We start from the raw sequence: 21,682 nt of genomic DNA on the forward strand, positions 1-21,682 counted from the left end.
GAAAAGGAATAGTCGAATAAAGTCGTTATTTATGTTTGTTTTTTTTCGGAAAAAAAGTATTCTCGTCGCTTGATAAACTTATAGTTGAGCCACTGTAGGCACATGGAATATTTAAACATGTTCTTTAATGACTTTCTGGGCCGTCAAGTTTCATTCCCTCTGGCAGCCTATGTAGCAGTGATCCACCTCTCAGATTTAATCAAAAATATCTTCATTTGTGTTCCGAAGATGAACGAAGGTCTTACGGGGTTGGTACAGCATGGGGGTGAGTAATTAATGACTTAATTTTCATTTTTGGGTGAACTAACCCTTTAATATGCATTTTACTTTATTTGCTTCATGTTTTCACAGTTAAAACAACTCCAAGGACAACTCGCACACCAACCTCTGCCACCGGCACAGCAGCGACCAATGGAACCCCAACCCCTCGACCGTCCCGCATCACCAAACCCCCTGTGCCCAAGCAGACTCCTCTTGAGAGGAAGCCCCCTGTGCCTCGAGCCCCTCGAAACGTCCGGACCACCAACGCACCGCTGCCGGATCTAAAAAACGTGCGCTCCAAGATCGGTTCCACCGATAACATGAAGTACCAGCCTGGAGGAGGCAAGGTGAGTTGATTGGTCAGGAGAGAACCAGGATAATTTGCATGTGTGCAAAAAATTAAGTAATCTAGGCTTTAGAGACACACATATATACTGCTCTTGACATCATTGTTTTCTTTACAGATTTAGAATCAATTTGATGCATTAATTGGCAACACATGATCATAAGCTCTTGTGCTGCACTATTGCTGCCATTAAACGCATTAAGAAATCTCAAATTCTGTAATAGTTGTTTCTCATTTGTATGTCTCATATCGCTGCTGCTCAATGTAAATTCAATTATTCATCTGATTGATCCTTAACTTTAAGAAACAGACAGTTTTGTCTGAGCTCATGGATTCATGGATCCAACAATTTTTTGTGATTGACGTCCACCATGGAAAACAAAGCCTTCAATTTTTCATTGTACACTGAGATTTTCTCACAAAATTTATGTAGAATGAATTTGTCTGTTTTCTATAATCATCTCCATGCCAACTATCTTACCCCATCTCTTTGAAATAAAAAAGACCATATAACAGGATTCCATAAAGGGTTTTATCTTATCGGCAAGGATCTAGTAAAGAAATGCATTTGGATTTCAGACGTGACTGTCAACTAAAGGCCACAATACATAATTTAAATTAAAATGTCTTTTAATAAAACCTTCCATTTATTTAAGTGCTCTTTGGATTTATGCTTCCATTAATATTTAAATGTATAGTTCACCCCAAAAAATGTTGCCATCATTTATTCACCCTCTTGTCGTTCTAAACGTGTACGACTTTCTGTCTTCTGTGCAACACAAAAGAAGATATTTTGAATAATGTTTTTGCCAGTCCAAAACAGCATTGTACCCCATTGACTTTCATTGTATGGACACCAGACAACACAAAATATCATCTTTTCTTGTTCCATAGTAAAAAGTTGTACAGGTTTGGAACAAGGTGAGGGTGAGTAAATGAAAAAAATCTATATTTTTAGGTGAACTATTCCTTTAAGTTTCAATGATGCCATAGATCTGCTTTGTAGTTAATTGAACAAACACAGTTAAATACACTATCTCCTGCAGAATTCATTAAACACAAACTGTCAGGTCACTCTTCCAGATTTAAAAGTAACCTTAGCAAACTGACTCACTCATTGTGATACATCCTATTCCTCCGACCCTGCGACCCTGGGCTTTCTGTACCTCCTCCCTGCACTGCACTGACTAAAGGGGTGCTTGTCTCCTCAGGTCTCTGCTGCCCAGGGCAAGACCGATGCTCTGCCAAAGACCAGCCAGGGCAAAGTGAGTCCCTCCCAATGACATCTCCCTGACTCACTGCCTCAGTATCACTCTCAGTCTCCTGCTCTTGCTCTCGCTGTCTTTCCAAAGATCCTCTAGAAACTGGTTTAACAAACCCACATTTTTATGAGTTGTACACAGAACACTTAAAGACTGACAATTTGTGAACTGAAATTAGGATAAAATGGTTTTCTGAATGAACATGCGATCACAGATGTTGTAGATAAACTTTTCCACCTTGAATTGTTAGAATAATATCATTAGAGCAATGCAGCTTTGTCCCTGTATGTCTTCTGTGGATTTAACACCTCACCATTCTGTCTCTCATTAGTTCACCAAAGGAACTTTGTGCCACTCTTTGTGGAATATTTGTAGAGTCTGCTTTACCATTGTTACCAGTTAAATGTCAGTGGTTTTGTTCTTAAGCTTTGCAGTAACCACATTCATAAAAAGCATAACTGCATTTTGTACAGACTCAGCAATTGTATCAACACTCTGTAGTGCCATTAATTTCTTACCTTACTTTGGATTATTTGCACTCTTGCTTTTGCTTTTAAGGGGGGAAAATGTGTTTACACTGCACATATCATGTGTGCTATTTATCTCACCTTTCTTACAACTTTTTGCAAAGGAGGCTGTGGCTATTCTTGGAGAACGTATGAAATGAAAAATGGGACGATTAATTTCAATAAATTTCTTTTAAAGAATTCTTACACAAAATAGGACAAAAATGTCTCCAAAAATATTATATTATATTATATTTTTATTATATTAATTATATTATATATCTGTTTTACATAATATTAAATATCTGCTTAATATTAGGGCTATATTATATTACTGACTGGTTATTAAAACAAGACCAACCTTATGTCTACATTCCAAAGCATTTTTGAGTTAGAATTATTTAAGTTTGGATAGTGCATTTTCATGTCCATTTGAAAAAATGGGGGGTGACGGTTAAGGGGTTAAAAAAAACATTTCCTTACATTCAAAAATACTGTGTATTACAAAATGTGTTCCCTATCGGTCAGTCCCTACAACGTAGGTCATGACTGACCAATAGGAATCTCGCTAGAGAGGCCAATCTACTTCGAGTGAAACTAAAACAAGCCAATACACATTGGCGTGCAATCATTTGCATCAGCTGCGCGCCCTCGTTAGCGCGGGTATAAACGAGCAGCTGGTGCGATTGCACACTAGCTTTTTGCTTCGGAGCCAAGCACTTCGTATGCTGAACAGAGTGAATTTGAAAGCAAGCCTCTTCTGGATCTCTCCACTTTGGTGCGGGCGTGACGGCACAACAGCGCGAGCGGTCTTTTTCTCTTCTCTCTCTCTCTCTTCTTTGTTTGTTGTTTTAAAACTGAGCAAACAAAAAAGCTGTTTTCACGGCTGGTAAGGTGCGCGGTTAAAGCGCTCAACGGCCGTTTTTACGGCTGGTAAGGTGCGCGATTAAAGCGCTCAACGGCCGTTTTTACGGCTGGTAAGACCAGCGAGAGAGAATCGCGCACAGACAGGTGCACATTCCTGTCTGTGTTCGCTGTGACCGTTCCCCTGCGTGCTTCAGCACCAAGGAGAGCAGTCTCTAAAAGAGCTTACACAGATAGTTTGCGTCTTTTTCAAGATGACATTCTATCTGTGTGTTTCTGGATGCGGTCGTTACCTGGGGTCGCGGGATGGTCACGATCGCTGCCTTGTGTGTCTGGGCCTCGAACACGCACAGGCAGCGTTCGTGGATGAGTCATGTACCCATTGTGGGAAGATGACCATCTCGGAGCTGAGGTCGAGACTCACGTTCCTGCAAAGGGGCGGAGTCCCCGTGCCTGCACCTCGTTCCAACCCCCCTTCGCGGGTTGCTTCGGGCAGTGACACGGGTGACCTGAGGATTACAGTGAACGCGCTTCCTTCGGGGAACCAACCCCCTAGGAACCCTCACTCCTCTCATGCTCCGCAACCAGTTGAGCTGCCAACGGAACGTTCTGGACCGTCCTCGAGATGTGTACCGGTCGTTTCGTTCGGCGCTCCCTGCGACGACCAGATGTCGATCGCTGCATCGGAGGGTGGGTCAGACCTCTCCGCGGACGACGGCTCGGAGCCGCTGCCTCCTTCAGGTGTGCCAGCGGTGCCCGAGTCGGACCCGGAGATGATGGCCATGCTTTCCCGGGCCGCCAACAGGATCGGGCTCGTGTGGAACCCTCCACCGTGTCCCGAGCCCTCGAGGTTGGACGATTGGTATCTCGGGGTGGCGCGCGCTGGTTCTCAGCAACCCACCCCAGTGCCTTTCTTCCCGGAGGTGCATGAGGAGCTCACAGGGACGTGGACGGCACCTTTTACTGCCAGAAACCGTCTCGGTGGATCCTCCTCCCTCACCACCCTTGATGGCGGGGCAGCTAAGGGATACACGCGTATCCCGCCAGTGGAACGGGCCGTTGCTATGCAACTGTGCCCTAACTCCACTTGGCGTGGAGAACCGTGTCTTCCTTCCCGGGCTTGTAAGTACTCGTCGGACCTGACCGGCAAGGCTTACAAGGCCTGTGGGGAAGCTGCCTCTGCCATGCACGCCATGGCGTTGTTGCAGGTTCATCAGGCCAAGGCACTGAAGGACCTGCACGAGGGTGGTCATGATCCACAAGTTCTCCAAGAACTTCTTGCCGCAACTGACCTCGCGCTCCGTGCGACGAAGGTCACTGCGCGGTCAGTGGGTCGTGCAATGTCCACACTGGTGGTCCAGGAACGCCACCTCTGGCTGTGTCTGGCTGACATGCGGGAGACCGACAAGATCAGGTTCCTTAACTCCCCCGTGTCCCAGACCGGCCTCTTCGGCGACGCGGTCGAGAACTTCGCCCAGCAGTTCTCGGCTGTACAGAAGCAGACTGAGGCCATTAGACACATCTTGCCGCGGCGGTCAGCTGCTGCCTCCACCCCACCGCCCGCGGCTCCTCGGTCTGCTCGTCGCCGTGGGCGTCCGCCTGCGTCTGCCCCTGCTCCCGCGCCGCAGCAGCAGCCTCCATCCAAGTGGCACCGTGGAGCCAGTCGCAGGCAGGGCGCCCCGCCCGTCCAGGCCCCCGCCAAGAGGGGCGGCAAAGCCAAAGGTAAGCGGCCCTAGGACGGGCGACCCAGAGGTGGAAGGGACTGCTCTCCAGGAGACGATGACTGCATCGCTCCCTCCCCCGGAAGAGGGCCGGGTGGAAAATCCTTTGTTTCGTTTTGTTTGTGTTCCGCCGCTGGCCTTAAAACCAGCGGTACCCAAATTTTCAATAAAAGAGCAGTTTCTATCATCTCTGGGTTCGAAGAGGGCCCGGAGAGTAGTGGGGGGTCAGAATCCTCACCACTCTCATCCGCCTCTTCTATCGCCAGCCGGCAGCTGCGTACGGTCCGAGAACGCCATCGAGCCGCCTCCCGCACCTCCTGCCCCGTGGAACCAGGTAAGTGCTGCACAGCACACTCAGACCCCGCTACGGGCCGCCTCCCAGAGAGAGCCTCCCGAGCTGCGTCCCTGTGTTCCACCTCGCTGCCCCACTCCGGGTACGCCTACGGTCCCTTTGGTCCCGCTTGTACGGTCTCTGCGAGCCTGGTTAGCGCTCCCCAGGCCGTCTCGCTGGCTCATTCGAACCATCAGGCTCGGCTATGCGATTCAGTTCGCCCGGCGTCCCCCCAAGTTTCGGGCCATCCACTCCTACTGGCGAAGGATGCGATAGAGCCGGTCCCTCCAGCCGATATGAGGTCAGGGCACTACAGTCCCTACTTCATTGTACCCAAGAAAGGTGGTGGGTTATGACCGATCTTGGATCTGCGAGTTTTGAATCGGAGCCTCCACAAGCTACCGTTCAAAATGCTCACGCAGAGACGCATTTTCGAATGTATCCGTCCCCAAGATTGGTTTGCAGCGATCGACCTGAAGGACGCGTACTTTCATGTCTCGATTCTTCCTCGACACAGGCCATTTCTGCGCTTTGCGTTCGAGGGTCGAGCATATCAGTACAAAGTCCTACCCTTCGGGCTGTCCCTGTCCCCCCGTGTCTTCACGAAAGTCACGGAGGGGGCCCTTGTTCCCATGAGAGAACAGGGCTTTCGCATCCTCAACTATCTCGACGACTGGCTCATACTAGCACACTCTCGAGATCAGCTATGCGAACACAGGGACCTAGTGCTCAGGCACCTCAGCCAGTTGGGTCTTCAGGTCAACTGGGAAAAGAGCAAACTCTCCCCTGTGCAGAGGATCTCTTTTCTCGGTATGGAGTTGGATTCGGTCGCCCAGACAGCGCGCCTCACAGAGCAGCGTGCTCAGTCGGTGCTGAACTGCTTGAACACGTTCAAGGGCAGGACAGCGGTCCCACTGAAACTCTTTCAGAGGCTCCTGGGGCATATGGCAGCAGCATCAGCGGTAACCCCGCTCGGCCTGCTACATATGAGACCGCTTCAGCACTGGCTTCACGGCCGAGTCCCGAGATGGGCGTGGCGTCATGGCACTCACCGGGTGGCAATCACACCGGCGTGCCGCCAGACCTTCAGCCCGTGGTCAGACCCCTCGTTCCTGCGGGCAGGAGTCCCCTTGGAACAGGTGTCCAGGCATGCTGTGGTATTCACAGATGCCTCTGCCACCGGCTGGGGTGCCACGTACAACGGGCATGCAGTGTCAGGGGTGTGGACGGACCCTCAACTGCGTTGGCACATCAACTGCCTCGAGTTGCTAGCAGTACATCTCGCCCTGACCCGCTTGAAAAGACGGCTACAGGGCAGGGACGTGCTGGTCCGTACGGACAACACTGCGACCGTTGCGTACATCAACCGACAAGGTGGTCTACGCTCCCGTCGCATGTCGCAACTCGCCCGCCATCTCCTCCTCTGGAGTCAGAAGCATCTGAGGTCGCTTCGAGCCATGTATGTCCCCGGCTTGCTCAACCGTGTGGCCGACGAGCTATCACGAGCTGTGCTCCCGGGAGAATGGCGACTCCACCCCCAGGTGGTTCAGCTGATCTGGAGAGAGTTCGGGGAGGCTCAGGTAGACCTGTTTGCCTCCTCAGAGACCTCCCACTGCCAGCTGTTTTACTCCCTGACCGAGGGAACACTCGGCACGGACGCACTGGCACACAGCTGGCCCCGGGGCCTTCGCAAATATGCGTTTCCCCCAGTGAGCCTACTTGCGCAGACACTGTGCAAAGTCAGGGAGGACGAGGAGCAGGTCCTTCTGGTGGCTCCCTATTGGCCCACCCGGACTTGGTTCCCAGAACTCATGCTCCTTGTGACAGTCCCTCCCTGGCCCATTCCTCTGAGGAAGGACCTTCTGACTCAGAGACGGGGCACCCTATGGCACCCGCGTCCAGACCTCTGGAAACTCCATGTCTGGTCCCTGGACGGGACGCGGAGGTTTTAGGTGACTTACCCCCTGAGGTACTTAACACCATCACTTCAGCACGGGCGCCGTCCACGAGACGTGTTTACGCCCTGAAGTGGAACCTGTTCGTCAAGTGGTGTTCTTCTCGCCGAGAAGACCCCCGAAGATGTCCGATAGGGTCTGTGCTTTCCTTCTTGCAGCAGGGGTTGGAGCGTAGACTGTCTCCCTCCACCCTCAAAGGACATGCTGCCGCTATTTCAGCTTATCACGACCACATAGATGGCAAAGCAGTGGGAAAGCACGACCTGGTCGTCAGGTTTCTTAGGGGGGCGAGACGATTAAATCCTCCTCGACCCCCCTCCATACCCTCTTGGGATCTTTCCCTGGTGCTTCGAGCACTTCAGGATGTTCCCTTTGAGCCTCTGCAGTCAGTAGACTTAAAGCTTCTTTCCATGAAGACTTTGCTGCTGGTTGCACTGGCCTCTGTCAAGAGGGTAGGAGACCTGCACGCATTTTCGGTCGACGAATCGTGCCTAGAGTTCGGGCCGGGTGGCAGCCACGTGGTACTAAGACCCCGGCCTGGCTATGTGCCCAAGGTTCCTACCACTCCCTTCAAAGACCAGGTAGTGAACCTGCAAGCGCTGCCTTTAGAGGAGGCAGACCCAGCCCTGGCTTTGCTCTGTCCCGTTCGCGCTCTGCGTATGTACGTGGACAGAACTCAAAGCGTCAGGACCTCAGACCAGCTCTTTGTCTGTTACGGAGGCCAGCAGAAGGGAAAGGCTGACTCCAAGCAGAGGATGGCCCACTGGATAGTGGATGCCATCGCCTTGGCTTACCAAGCACAAGGCGTGCCCTGCCCGCTCAGGTTGCATGCACACTCCACGAGAGGCGTTGCATCCTCCTGGGCGCTGGCACGTGGCTCCTCGCTAACAGATATCTGTAGAGCTGCGGGCTGGGCGACACCTAACACGTTCGCTAGATACTATAGCCTACGTGTAGAGCCGGTGTCCTCCCGTGTTCTCACCCTAGATGGGTAGAAGCACTGAGAGGTCTGGCTCTGTCGGCTTGCTGCACCCTACTGTGCACCCTTATTGCTCCAGAGTAAAACCTGTTGAGTCCTCCAAAACCCCTCGGCCCGGACTTGGCGGAGCGTCCGGCGCCAGGCCCTTATCCGCTGAATCCTTGAGAACCGGATCTGGGCTGGGTTCCATTTGTGTGACCCTACGGGGATCCCATATGTGTATATTCCACGGCTGCTCCTATCGGAAGCCCGTGTCTTTCCCTTGGGCTAAGTCACCCTTTATTTCATATGCAGTACAGCTTTCGGCTAGTCCATATGCATTTCCACATAACTCTTTGAAGAAGTGGCTTCCGCAGCGTTCCTTCCTAAACAGAAAGGGCACGCTTTCCCAGTGTTATCCAATATCTCACTGTATGGGTTATTACGGAACAACAGTGTCAGACTCACTCTGTGTAAGCCTCCGCCTATCGTCCTTCCAGGCAAGAAGGTGTAGAGGCTTGCACGGGGGCACTGGATGGGGTGCAGCGGCTGTGGCGCTTTGGTAGGGATTCCTATTGGTCAGTCATGACCTACGTTGTAGTGACTGACCGATAGGGAACGTCTCGGTTACATATGGTAACCCTCGTTCCCTGAGGGAGGGAACGGAGACGTAGGTCCCGTCGCCACATCCGCTGCCGCCCGCCGGGGCGGCCAGCTTCTCAGGCTTGGCTCCTCAGCAAAAAACTAGTGTGCAATCGCACCAGCTGCTCGTTTATACCCGCGCTAACGAGGGCGCGCAGCTGATGCAAATGATTGCACGCCAATGTGTATTGGCTTGTTTTAGTTTCACTCGAAGTAGATTGGCCTCTCTAGCGAGATTCCTATTGGTCAGTCATGACCTACATCTCCGTTCCCTCCCTCAGGGAACGAGGGTTACCATATGTAACCGAGACGTTTTTAGCTCCCAAGATCACCTACAGCCTCCTGTTGTTTCACAATGCCAGATGTGTGTTTTGAGAAATTGTACCTCTTTATAACTTTATTAATTTATAACTTTATAATTCTTTATCCTTACTCTATTATGTTTGCAGTTCCATAGAATTATTTCGCAGCATTTTGCATGCTTTAGGGCTAATGGTGTTTCTTTGCTGCTCAAAGAATCATCATGGTCATGTTTTTTTGTTTTCAGCAAATATATCAGTTTTCAGCACAGCCTTTGAGCTATGCAAACTCCAAATCACATTTGCTTTTCCTGGAGTTGTCTGTCACAAGAGTTCAAATGAAATATATTTAGACCGCAGTCCCTCAAGGTTTTAAGGTAGCAATACCTGAGATTAACGCAATAAAGGGAGCTTTAGGCTGTGAAAATCACACTCTGAGTCAGACAAAGTGTTCCTGGCCTGCTATTACTCTGTCCAAACAAATATATGAGTCACACCAACAAATACTGCACCAAACAGCACAGTAGACAATGAACATTTTTTTGAGTCTACCTGAGGGCGGCCACATTAAACGTTCAGGAATTAGCTTACATCGTCAAATACAAGAAAAAGAAAATAACTGTTTAGTGCAAATAAATGAGTAGCTTGATCATTAAAACTGAACTACTTGACATGAACATGATGATTTTGTATTTTCAGTGTCGTCGTGCTCCTTTTTACTTTTGATTTACAAAATTACAATATTGTTTAACACTCATAGCCTTCAAAGCTTCTGTGTCGATCTGTTATGCATGTGTTACAGTGGAATAATCTATAACCATGTGTCCTCTTTGCTATTGTGCTATGTTCAGGTTCAGATAGTCCACAAAAAGCTGGACTTCAGCCATGTGACCTCCCGATGTGGCTCCAAGGACAATATCAAGCATGTACCTGGTGGAGGAAATGTAAGTGTACATTGTCACCTCTCTTTTATAAAACTGTGTTAACTTATTTCATAACAATGTGTTGCTCATAGAAGTACAAGCATGTGATGAGCCACATATAACCAGATTAGTTTACAATGAGTTAGATTGACTTTCCTCTAAAGACATCTATCATAAGAAACAAATGACACTTCAATCTAGCAACTCTTTACTCATGGTCTCCAGGTTCAGATTTTAAATAAAAAGGTTGACTTGAGCAAAGTGACCGCAAAATGTGGATCCAAGGACAACATGAAGCACAAGCCAGGTATGGGATGGATCGATTTTAATGATGCCTATTACTGTGAATGCAATCTCATTGTGAGTACATGCAATAAATAGCCATGTGAATGATGATTGATCTCTCTCAGGTGGTGGTGATGTGAAGATTGAATCCCATAAGGTGAATGTCAATGCCAAGGCCAAAGTGGGATCACTGGACAATGTAGGCCATGAACCAGGAAGTAACAATGTAAAGGTGGTCATAAATAATAGAGGATACTACATATTAGGAATGTGCATCCCTCTTTCGTTATTGATATTACATTTTCATGGGGTTCTTTCAAAAGCAAGTAAAGTACCTACCTTCAATTAATAATTAGTAATACCAGAGAAATTATTTATTGTACTGCACACCAATGCCATATACACATGATGTGGTCCAATATGCACCACAAACACATGCAGGGTAATATAATACTTTACAGACCATATTAAATATGCCCAGTAAAGGGCGAGCATAACAACCAATGTATAATATAATTCCTTATCCACATGGAAAAGAGAATTTAAGCAAGACAATTTGTAAGTAGATTCGACCCCCTCAGCATATGGAAGTGTGGTCAGGTTTATGGCACCTCACATGGCCGAGTACCACTCATTTAGTCTGTCTGCATGTTATTTGATATTGCCTAGTGAATTACTGTTTTAATGACCTTAATATGTGGCCTTGTTAGGAGATGATCAATGATATTCACTTCACCTGTGACTGGTTATAATGTTTTGGCTTATGTTGAAAAGTCCTGCAGTGCTGATCACCAGCATAAGGTGTGTTTTGCATGCTGGGACCAGCATGGGAGGCTGTTTGCTGGTTCCCAGCATGGGATGCTGGTTGATGATTTGCTGGTTCCCATCATGGGAAGCGGGTGTGCTGGTGGACCCGCTTAATGTATGTTTTGGATTCTGGGACCAGCTTGGAATGCTGCTGTGCTGTTGGACCAGCATATGATATCTTAGCATATGAAATATGCAGTTTTTCATATCTAGCATATGAAAACCACAACATAACTTGTGTATATGTTGCATATCACGTTTTTTAGTGTGTGTTCATAGTTAAATAAAGACCAAGGCAATTTTCCAATTAACTTTAATAAATTATTTAATAAAGAAAAACACATTATGTAGGTTACAAGTTTATTGACAGAGCAAAATCATCAGCGTTAAACTTTCACTGCTCAGGAACACTGAAGCAGTGTAGCAGTTAGTGAAATAAAATAGATTCACTCTACAAGTGATGACCATTAGTAACAACATCCTTTATTTGGGCACTTGGCCCTTGACTTTGTTCAAATTAATTATCTTTTAGCAATTGATGAAAGTGCATGGTATCACTGTTGTCTACAATATTTCATGCTCCTGTCTGCAATAACATACCTTTTACTATGCACACTTTTTGGAATCAGTGACTTAACAGCTGGATTGTGACACATGAGTTCCCAAATAAGCATGAACGACTTTGAAAGTCCATGAAAACATTTTCATTGTCAAGTTGCTATTAACTGCCCTATTGAAAGAACTCTTCTCAAAGCCCATGTTATTTAACAAACTGTTTATTATTATGCCGTTAATTTACACTTTTCTTTGTTTTCGTATCTCTAAATGTTTTTGTTTTGCAATGTACACAAGCTCTTTTTAACTTTTTTTATCTGATTTCTGTAACGATCCTTTGAAACAGGAGATAAATCCATTGATCATTTAAAATGTTGAATGACTATGCTGGTCCACCAGCTAAACCAGCACTAACCAGCTATAAACCAGCACACACACACGCATAAACCAGCCTGGACCAGCATGGAATTCATCCTGGTTTATGCTGGATTTTTCAGCAGAGAATATTAGTGTTTATTGTATTTTTGATAAAATAAATGCATGAGACCTTTTTCAAAAACATGGGGGAAAAAATCATACCTACCCAAAACGTTTGAACAGCTGTGTAACTTGTGTACTTGTTCAGCGCAAAAAGTATATACATTTTTGTTAAATTGATTCACTCTTAACACAGCTGTTAAGGGTTAACACAATGGATTTTATGTTTCATATATGCATTTGTGTTTCATATCATATATGTTCCTTACATTCTTGCACACACACCGATAAATGCATCTTTGTCTCCTTTCTATTTTTTGACCTTGCATTTGCAATGTGTTTCCAGGCTGAGGGGGTTCAGCAGAAATCTGAGGGAAGTCCATCTCCCCCTGCCGTCTCCCCACCCTTGCAGGCAGGCAATGGGGCAAAAGAGAATGGGCTGAAAGAGAACTCTTCTACTCCCGTACCTTCTTTGGGAGAAGGGCCCCGGGACTCCCAGGGCCTGGACAAGCGCATCCCTGGGACAAGTAAGTGCAAATTTGGCAGATTCAGCCCTTATATGAGACATTATACAGGGAAAAATGGAAAGACATATTATATTGTGGCTATAAGAATTCAAGAATTGTCTCCCTTTCAATTCTTGAGTTGGAATTTGAATTGAATTGGCCACATCACACAGGAAATTGAACTGAAATTTTATTTGGAATGACAGGATGAAGAATTTACTGAATTACAATTCAAGAACTTCACAGGTAATGCATTCATATATTCAAATGAAGAGTTTTTAAAACCTGGTGTAAAAAAATGTCACAAATTTTAAAATATATATTTTTAATGTTCTGTCATTTACAATGACTTTTTATAATATTTTATCAAAAAAAATTCAAACAAGATTTTCAATTCGATTACCAATCCTGTTTTCTTACCCCAATTCAAATTCAAGAACTAAACTGAAATTTAAAAGACATTCTAAGTTCACTTCTGAGTGCCGCACAAGCCTTGTTTATACTGGGAACAGATTAGGTTAGGAAGGAAAAGTTGACAAATTTATTGCGACGTACAAAACTGTGCCCTGCTATTTGTGGGGATTTTCCCCTCCCAATATCTATTTAGTTTTTACCTTTTTGATATATTTCTTTGCCTCCAGACTGAGCCCTACAAGCTGAACTTCCGCGAGAACGCACGAGCTCGCACGGACCACGACGCTAAAATCATCTCCTGGTCCCCCCCCCCCGAGTGGCAGCCACCCCTACCCACATCGCAGCACCTCTCTCAGTGTTTCTCTGGGGTCCACCATGTCCTCACACTCAACCCAGCTTATGCCATTCACTCAGCCATGAGATCTGTGCAAACCAGCAGGAGAAGGGCATTTCAACACAGCTTGTCCCTTTTAAACCCATCTTCTCATTAGCTTCTTCTCTTGTTTTCAGTTTTCTTTCTTTATTCCTTGCTGGGAAAGCACCTATGAGATCATGTTTTGGGAATTACTTAATTTACAGTGCTGCTGTTCGAACGCAGGGATTGGTTTGAGGCTAGATTTGAGATGAAGTCTCCAGAAGTTTGGAGATGGTTGGATGATTGTCCAGCTGCATAGCTCTTTGTGTCATCTTTGTTAAAACCACAGCATTTAGCCCGTCAACAACAAGTTTCTTTCCTCCAAGCCTGTGTTGTCCCTTAAACGGACTTAAATTTAGATGCAATACCCTCTTTTCTGTCTGTATCTGTTTGGCAGTATATGTTCTCCAATGGGAACCCCAGAACTCACTCGAGATGTAGCTTATTACATCGTTTTATGGCAGTTAAGCTCCTTGTATTGTTAGTATGTGGGGCTGTCTTAAATCCCAGTCAAAAGGGACGAACCAGTCGCCATCCATCCATCTGCTTCCTTTGCTCCTCTGACCTTGTCCACCTCACACAAATTATAAACCCTGGTCTCCCCTAGTATTTAAATGAGCACTTAATCATTTGAAACATATAGGCTGTTCAAACAATAGCATATTTACATCTTCAATGAGTTTGCTGTATCGTGTTAATCGTAAATTACTGTAACAATGAGCTGTATCATTATGATGTCTAACCATCTAATTACATCTTCCACTTTCCATTTCCCTCAAAGCATCTAGTCAACTAATAGGATACAGGACACACATAAACTACAGCATGATACAGTAAGAGGAACAGTGGCACGCAAGCTAAACAGACAGGATGGAAAGGAATATAGATGGATAAAGAAAGTTAGAATGGATATGTTTACACTCTGTACACAGGTCATGATTATCTGCTCAAAGGTCCAAATCAGCCCTCACCTTGAATTAAGTATCGTTCTTCCAAGTTCAAAAAGTAGAAGACTTTTGCACTGAACATATAAACTGGCATGTGGGAGGGCCCATTACATTAACAGTAAATGTATCCTAACTGAGCATTGCAATGCAGTGCATTTCCCTATAATTTATTCAATGGCAATTGATAAATTGTTGTTTAGAAATTACTATTTAATCAAACATAGTAGGAGATGCAATTTGTTTTTGTTTTTTACCAAGTGATGTATTGTTCACAGAGTAGTCAAATATCATAGTTTTAAACTCTCTAAACCTACTATTGTAGGGATGCTTTTTTTTTAAGCTCATGACTAGTGACACTGTTAACAGTGAATTTGTGGGCACTTATTTGGTAGTAATTATTACTCTAGATATCTTTGGCTCCACAATGGCTGTAAAGAAAATAAAAAAGTTGCTGTTGTTGGTTTAAAGGTTATGTTTGTATACAGGGTTTGATTCACTACATGTTGTGACATTTTTTCCTGGTATTTTACTGTGATGTCATGGCAGATAATTTATGGTGGTAATGTTGTAACATCATAGAAAGTCCCATTTAAAACTGAATAATGGAGACCAGGAAGTATTAAATTATGCAAATATCTTATTAAATAATTAGCTCACGAGCATTTAAAATGCACTTTATGATGGATGTTTTATACAACAAAGAGAGCGATATGATTGACTGAGCACTTCTTCCTAAATTGTGTCCCATGTAAAAGAGCCAAAGTTACTCAGAAATACATAACATGTACCAGTGTCACATATAGCATTCTGTAAATACAGTTTGTACAAGTGTGAGCCAGTGTGCTTAGCGTAGAGCAGTTGCGCTTGGCCAAACGGTCCTGTCTGTAGTTCCTTTTGTGATTAGTGTTCAGGGGCTGTGCCAGTAAACTTCAGTGTTGTACTCTTGATACAGTGATCCTAACCTTTCATGCCTTCAGACAGCTCTATTTTGTCCTTTCCATATTGAATGAACACTCTCACTGTGTTAGTACACTTCTCATGTCCCCTCACAAGTCTGCTCAAAGCAGTTTTGTAAATACACGTTTCACACTTTATACCCCACAGAGGGAAAACACTTCTTGATTGGGTTGTATAGAGAAGCAAAGTGAAGATTTTGCATCTATGAATATTTCTCCAGATAGTATTTTATTGTTAAGTGAGACTGCCTTTTTTTCTTTAAAAAAAGGGCTGGCAAACAAGAATGTTTTTAAAATGTTATGTATTCAGGAAGCAAAGCATATTTATTATGTGTGTAACTTTTTCTCTTTGTCATCACTGGTCACATACTAAATACAGTGTAATCAATAGAAGGGGGAGGAGTGTGATTTTGACTTTGGACCGAACAACTCAAAGGACTCTGAGGATGTCCTTCTGTAGGCTATAGATAAGGCACATAATTCTGGTAATGACTTGAGTAGCCTGAGACAGGATGCAAACAGTGGGGTGAAAGGTTAGAGCTAATCAGTAACCACAGGAACAATGTTTCCTCTCACAAAACTGCACCTGACACATAGACCTTGAATGTTGTTTGGATATCCATGCTGCACATCTGTATGAGACTAGCTGTCACTGGTAGGCTAATCGGCATGTTTAAAAGTAGATAGAGCACTCCAAAGTTAGGCAGCAAACGAGCTCCCTAGTGTGTCTGTTAGGACTCACAATGTGTATGTACTACCCATTGAACACAACAAAAGAGCATGCTTACAACATGGACTACAGACATGGTCCTTGATTTGATTTACTGTCTCCCCTCTTATTTAAGATTTTTTTGTTTTTTGGTATGAAAGAAATAATTGTGATTAATTGTTAACTAGTGATGTGGATATTTAATCATGAATAAATAAAAAGTCAAGCAACATGGGTGCGTATTTACTTATTGTTGTTGTTGATGGCATGTTGTTTCCATTGAGGCATAGCCTACAGTGATGGGATAAACGGAGCTTTTCGAAAACTGAGCAAACCCATTGCATCGCAAAATGATTCTCCGTTTCGGCGCGCTCGAAACGCCATACGGTCAAAGGGAATGCAACAAAAACTAATTTTACAAACCAATTGTAAATGTGTTATTTAAAGTGTAATCTATAAATGAAATTAACAAATCATCTATTATGTGAACCTGGACCACAAAACCAGACACGTAGGTACATTTTTTGAAATTGAGATTCATGCATCATCTGAAAGCTGAAAAAATAAGTTTCCATTGATGTATTGTTAGGATATGACAATATTTGACCGAGATACAACTATTTGAAAATCTGGATTCTGAGGGTGCAAAAAATCGAAACATTGAGAAAATCGTCAGAGTTGTCCATTTATGTTCACGGATGTTCAGCATTCACTCACAAAAATAAATGTTTTATATATTTACCGTAGGAAATTTACAAAATATCTTAATGGAACATGACCTTTACTTAATATCCTAATGATTTTTGGCATAAAAGAAAAATGTATAATTTAGACACATACAATAGGCTTGTTTGAGATGAGAAAAATCTGCGCAGAACCGATCACCGGTAATCAGCGCGAGATGCATGCCGGTTAGAAATGTGTCGGAGTGCGGTCCACCTTGCTCGGATGTCATGCTGACCTATGTCAAAAAACTCTCGCGACTGCAAGGCGGATGTGTCAGATTCTGCAGTCGGGCGCAGTTGCTCTCCACTGACTGCTGATCAAAAGCAAGATGGGAAACGACCAATGGAAACGAGTTTCTCGTGACACAGCTGCTCATTGGTTTAAACAACCGTGATGTATTGTTCTTATAAAGAGGTGGTAAAACGCATTTTTCGAAGGCTTGTTTGTGTTTGTGGGGTGCACTGTAATATGTGTTCATGCTTCGTTTTTTAAAAATTGCATTATTTTTCATATATTTTACCTTTATTCTACACTGCTCTGCCCCTCCTTGTAAAAACCATAGATATCATAGAGACAAGATGCCCAATTGGCCGCTGTGGCGCAACAAATGCGGCCGCCATCTTAAACCGGTCATTGACTAACTCCTATTTGCGTTGCATAGCAGCAGCATATTCCTGCTCAAATCTGCGGACCATCACTCGGGGATTACTTTTCACAAGTAAGATTTAACATTTAACATTACCGTACTATTGGTTGTATTTTGTGAACAAAATATTCAATGTGTCCTGTATCGTAGCTACGTGTATGACCTTTGCAGCAAAAAAACCTGCGTGAAAATCAGTTCGGTATTCAGTGAGATATGATTAATTAAATGCGCTGACAGCTCATTGCACCTGCCAAACAGATTACACTGAGCGGAGCGGGTGACCGGTTTAAGATGGCGGCCCCGGGGCTCGTCCGCGCCAATAGGCAGTAGCGGTCGATATGGGCGTCTATCTATATGATGTCTATGGTAAAAACGGTCTGATGGTTTCCTGGTTCTATGAAGCCAGCCCCTTAAAACTACGCAATGGGTTCAGATTGGTTAGGTGGCCCAGTGTGTTGTGATTCGCTAACCATCTAGTGCACGTTTTCCGGAAACGTCACGCCCCGTACCTTTACCGGTACTTTGTGCTTTGGTGTATTATAAACAATGGCGTCAATAAAACCAATCGGACACCGGGAAACGTTAGTGAAGATGATCTAGCAGAACCTGTTCAAGAACGGCTGTTAAACGACGTTTAAGAAAGGTTTGTTTTTTGTTGTTCTCTCATTACTTTTTAGATACGCTGTTATTTAATTGTACTAATTATTATAGAATTACAAAAAAATAAGCTTCATAAACAAGAATTTCATATAATCGTTCTAACAAATTATACTACAGTCCTCAAAGGGATTTTCTGGAGCGTTTCTGACTGTATGCCACCGTTACTTTTGTATTTTTAGAACGATTGTAGACAAATATCTGTCGACAGAACTATTAACCCAAAACGAACACTGAACATCGGATTTACTACAGTAGCTAAATCAAACTCACAGAACCATGTTTATAGCATGCCCGCAGATAAACAAGCATGTAGATAAACATAAAAGCTCTAATCAAAGAATAATTTACACTAATTCCAAGTTCGCTGTTGAGATTAAAAAAAAGTTTGTAACGTTAGGTGTTTGTCGGATAACGTTAAAACTAGGAATGAGCATTTAAACCAGCCAACAGTGTTGTCATTTGTTTACTTCCTTGCTACAACGTACAATTAACAATACGAACTATTACAGGAAAACACATTGACGAAAAATAAATCATACTTACAGGTTGTGGCCCGTAAACAAAAGCTTCTGTTTTTAAAGTTGGAACTGCTCCATCTTTCAGAACAAGCCGATGTGCGAATCCTGCATTGAGCTCGCGAAGATTGTGGAAGCTTTCCTCCGTAACATGTGCAGCACAGAGAGCGAGATTTGGGTTTATATTTGGGTATAGATATAAAGTCAGAATTGCGTGAAATAAAGTCGCAATTGTGTGTTATAATGTCAGAATTGCGAGATATAAAGTCAGAATTGCGTGATATAAAGTGATATAAAGTCGCAATTGCGTGTTATAAAGTCAGAATTGCGAGATATAAAGTCACTTAATTGCGACTTTATATTATCCTATAATTGCCACTTTTGGATAGTGGCTGTGTTTTTTTGTTTATATAGTCTTGCTTTAACGGTCATTAAAGGGTTAGTTCACCCAAAAATGAAAATTATGTCATTAATGACTCACCCTCATGTCGTTCCAAGCCCGTAAGACCTCCGTTCATCTTCGGAACACAGTTTAAGATATTTTAGATTCAGTCCGAGAGCTTTTTGTCCCTCCATTGAAAATCTATGTATGGCATACTTTCCTTGTCCAGAAAGGCAATAAAGACATCATCAAAGTAGTCCATGTGACCTCAGGGGGTTAGGTAGAATTTTTTGAAGCATCGAAAATACATTTTGTTCCAAAAATAACAAAAACGACGACTTTATTCAGCATTGTATTCTATTCCGGTTCTGTTGTCAGTCCGCATTAAACTTAATCTCATTAAATTGCTTAATTTTAATTTCAGTGCTTCTAACTCAGTGGCTGTAAGTGAGTTAGAAATAGGATTTCAAGATATTTTGAAAAAATGGACAAAAAAAGAGAATCACATGCACCTTTAAGGAAAAATTATTGATAAATATATTTGGAATGGAATTAAATAACAAGTAGGCTACTTTGAGTGTCTTGTTCATTAGGCTATATTTATTTTCATATAAAGCAACAGAACTTAGACATACAGTTTATTAGCAACTGCACGAGCGTGAATCCCGCGATCCGTCTTTGATCTCGCAGGTGCCAGATCCACTACGAGGAGAGAGAAATGTCCGGCTTGCCTGCGCTTTTTTCACACCTCCCCTCACTGCAGCCGCCTACTCTCGCCTGTCCAACCGGCCACATCCAACTGTGACGTCAGAAGCCACAACGCCCATGCCCAAATTGGACACATTCTCATTAACGTTAACATTTAAAAACAGGAAGAAGCATCGAGAAGAGAAGAGTAGAAGACGATGGTAACTGCAAAACAAAATGCACAAAACACACTTGCGGTTTTAGTATAAACACTCTTCAACATAATACGAATGAGTTGTATGAGAATGAGATGTTACCTGTTGAAAGCAGCTCTTATCACTTTAATAATAGTTTGTAATGAGGTCAGTGCGGTGCGGCTGATCACTTGACTAGCATGCCTGCTCCGCAATCAGCTCGAAAGCCCGCGATATGTAATAAATTGTCAAAATATCGATGTAATTCGAATCAATAAGGTTTGATGATGTTGTTTTAGAGCTATGAATTATCTTCAACTTACATATTTGGTCATTTAACTCCCCTGTGATGTCTCTAAACTGAGTTGTGTGTTACATTTGGCTGAGTGAATTTCGTATCAGTAACGTGTTTTGTATACTATTACTATTATACTATACTAACTGCATTATTATATCAACAATTTCATGTTGTTATTTGGATTATAATAAGGGTAAATATGAAAAATATATTATTTCAGTGCTTATGTGTGACGTTACATCCTGTAAATCTTATTCTGCTTGTAAAGAATATGAGTGATATTATTGTATATTTATATTAACGTTTTTCATAGGCCATCATAAATGCCCTGGCTGTCCTCCGGGATAATTCCTTACAGGAGGCTGAGCAGGTCTTCCTTTCTGGTCCGGATTATCATTGCAGGTCAGAGTAGATTATTAATTATTTTTGCACAATGCACCCTTTTGTTACTGATATTTCTGTTAACACAACAGTGACTGTTCTCTGATAACCATTACAGTGAAGTGGAAGATTTTAACCGACAAATTGACAAACAATTGAGGAAAGAAGGGAGATCATTCAATTGGTGGGTGTTGCTCTTACATTTACACATTTGGAGTTTGGAAATTAGACGTCAGTAACATGAATATTCTATTTGACTTTCTCTCTCTACAACTCCAACATTTCATAAGTGTTAAGTGTTAAATCAGAAATATATATTTCAGTTGAACATGTTAAACAAATTTCTATTTCTCTCTCTCTCTCTCAGAGTTGAAGCCATTCTTGCAGCAACTGGTGGAAACGAGGATCTGTTTGGTGCTTTTGTTCTAGCACAAATAATTTTGTTCTTTCGTATAATATAAGTACATGTGTATATATAAATAAATTCATGCTTCAATCATTCTCAAGTTTTGCCTTCTGATATCTGGCCATATCATTTAGTGACTGCATATGCTGATTCCATCGTTATTTTACCTGATAATGCGCAAATTAGTTAAACTTAAGGAGGTTAATCAATATACAGTATAATTCAAGAAACTAAGACTCACTCCACTTTTTCAGTTGTTTAAAGATTGATATACATTTTTTATTTGTTTTGTGTAAATTTAAATTTTTCAAAATGCCTCTGATGCATTTTGAATAAAAAAACACATTTTATAAAAATGCTCCTGAGATTAAATGTCTTTCGAACTATCTATGTACAAACTAACCTGTAAAGCTGCAGCCTCCGATTGTTCAGGAATATACTATTGATTTTAAGTAGTATAGTGAATGTGTTGCTCTGAACAACTGTGACATTGGTTATTTTAACAAAAAGTTATCACACTTGCATAGATGGGTCATTTTAGACCCATGTGTGTAAACGATGTATTAACACAAAATAATAAATTAAAAAATTAACTTATGACCAAGATATTTTGAACTATGATGATATTTTGATATGTTAAACTCATAA

At 43.2% G+C, this 21,682-nt stretch overlaps 1 protein-coding gene and 1 long non-coding RNA gene across 19 annotated transcripts in view; both read left to right on the forward strand.

Moving 5' to 3' along the window:
- map4l (microtubule associated protein 4 like) overlaps positions 1–16,371 on the forward strand; it is a 59,509-nt gene extending 43,138 nt beyond the window's left edge. For 3 of the 18 annotated variants that reach the window (XM_077227227.1, XM_077227153.1, XM_077227199.1), the window contains 7 exons: positions 352–608; positions 1,819–1,872; positions 9,997–10,089; positions 10,294–10,375; positions 10,479–10,585; positions 12,539–12,719; positions 13,340–16,371. In XM_077227227.1, coding sequence (XP_077083342.1) covers positions 352–608; positions 1,819–1,872; positions 9,997–10,089; positions 10,294–10,375; positions 10,479–10,585; positions 12,539–12,719; positions 13,340–13,344 — 779 coding nt within the window. In that variant the 3' untranslated portion in view covers positions 13,345–16,371. The remainder of the gene's footprint in view (positions 1–351; positions 609–1,818; positions 1,873–9,996; positions 10,090–10,293; positions 10,376–10,478; positions 10,586–12,538; positions 12,720–13,339) is intronic. The other 15 variants (XM_077227240.1, XM_077227169.1, XM_077227209.1 and 12 more) reach the window with 7 other exon arrangements.
- Positions 16,372–17,883: 1,512 nt separating this feature from the next.
- Positions 17,884–21,033, forward strand: LOC143737069 (uncharacterized). The gene is made up of 3 exons (XR_013203616.1): positions 17,884–20,649; positions 20,747–20,812; positions 20,998–21,033. It is a non-coding gene; the product is annotated as an uncharacterized LOC143737069 (long non-coding RNA).
- The last annotated feature ends 649 nt before the right edge of the window (positions 21,034–21,682 follow it).

This window comes from Siphateles boraxobius, unplaced genomic scaffold (assembly GCF_051911475.1).
Source record: "Siphateles boraxobius isolate OS27281-9 unplaced genomic scaffold, OSU_SipBor_1 1, whole genome shotgun sequence".
Taxonomy (NCBI): Eukaryota; Metazoa; Chordata; class Actinopteri; order Cypriniformes; family Leuciscidae; genus Siphateles; species Siphateles boraxobius.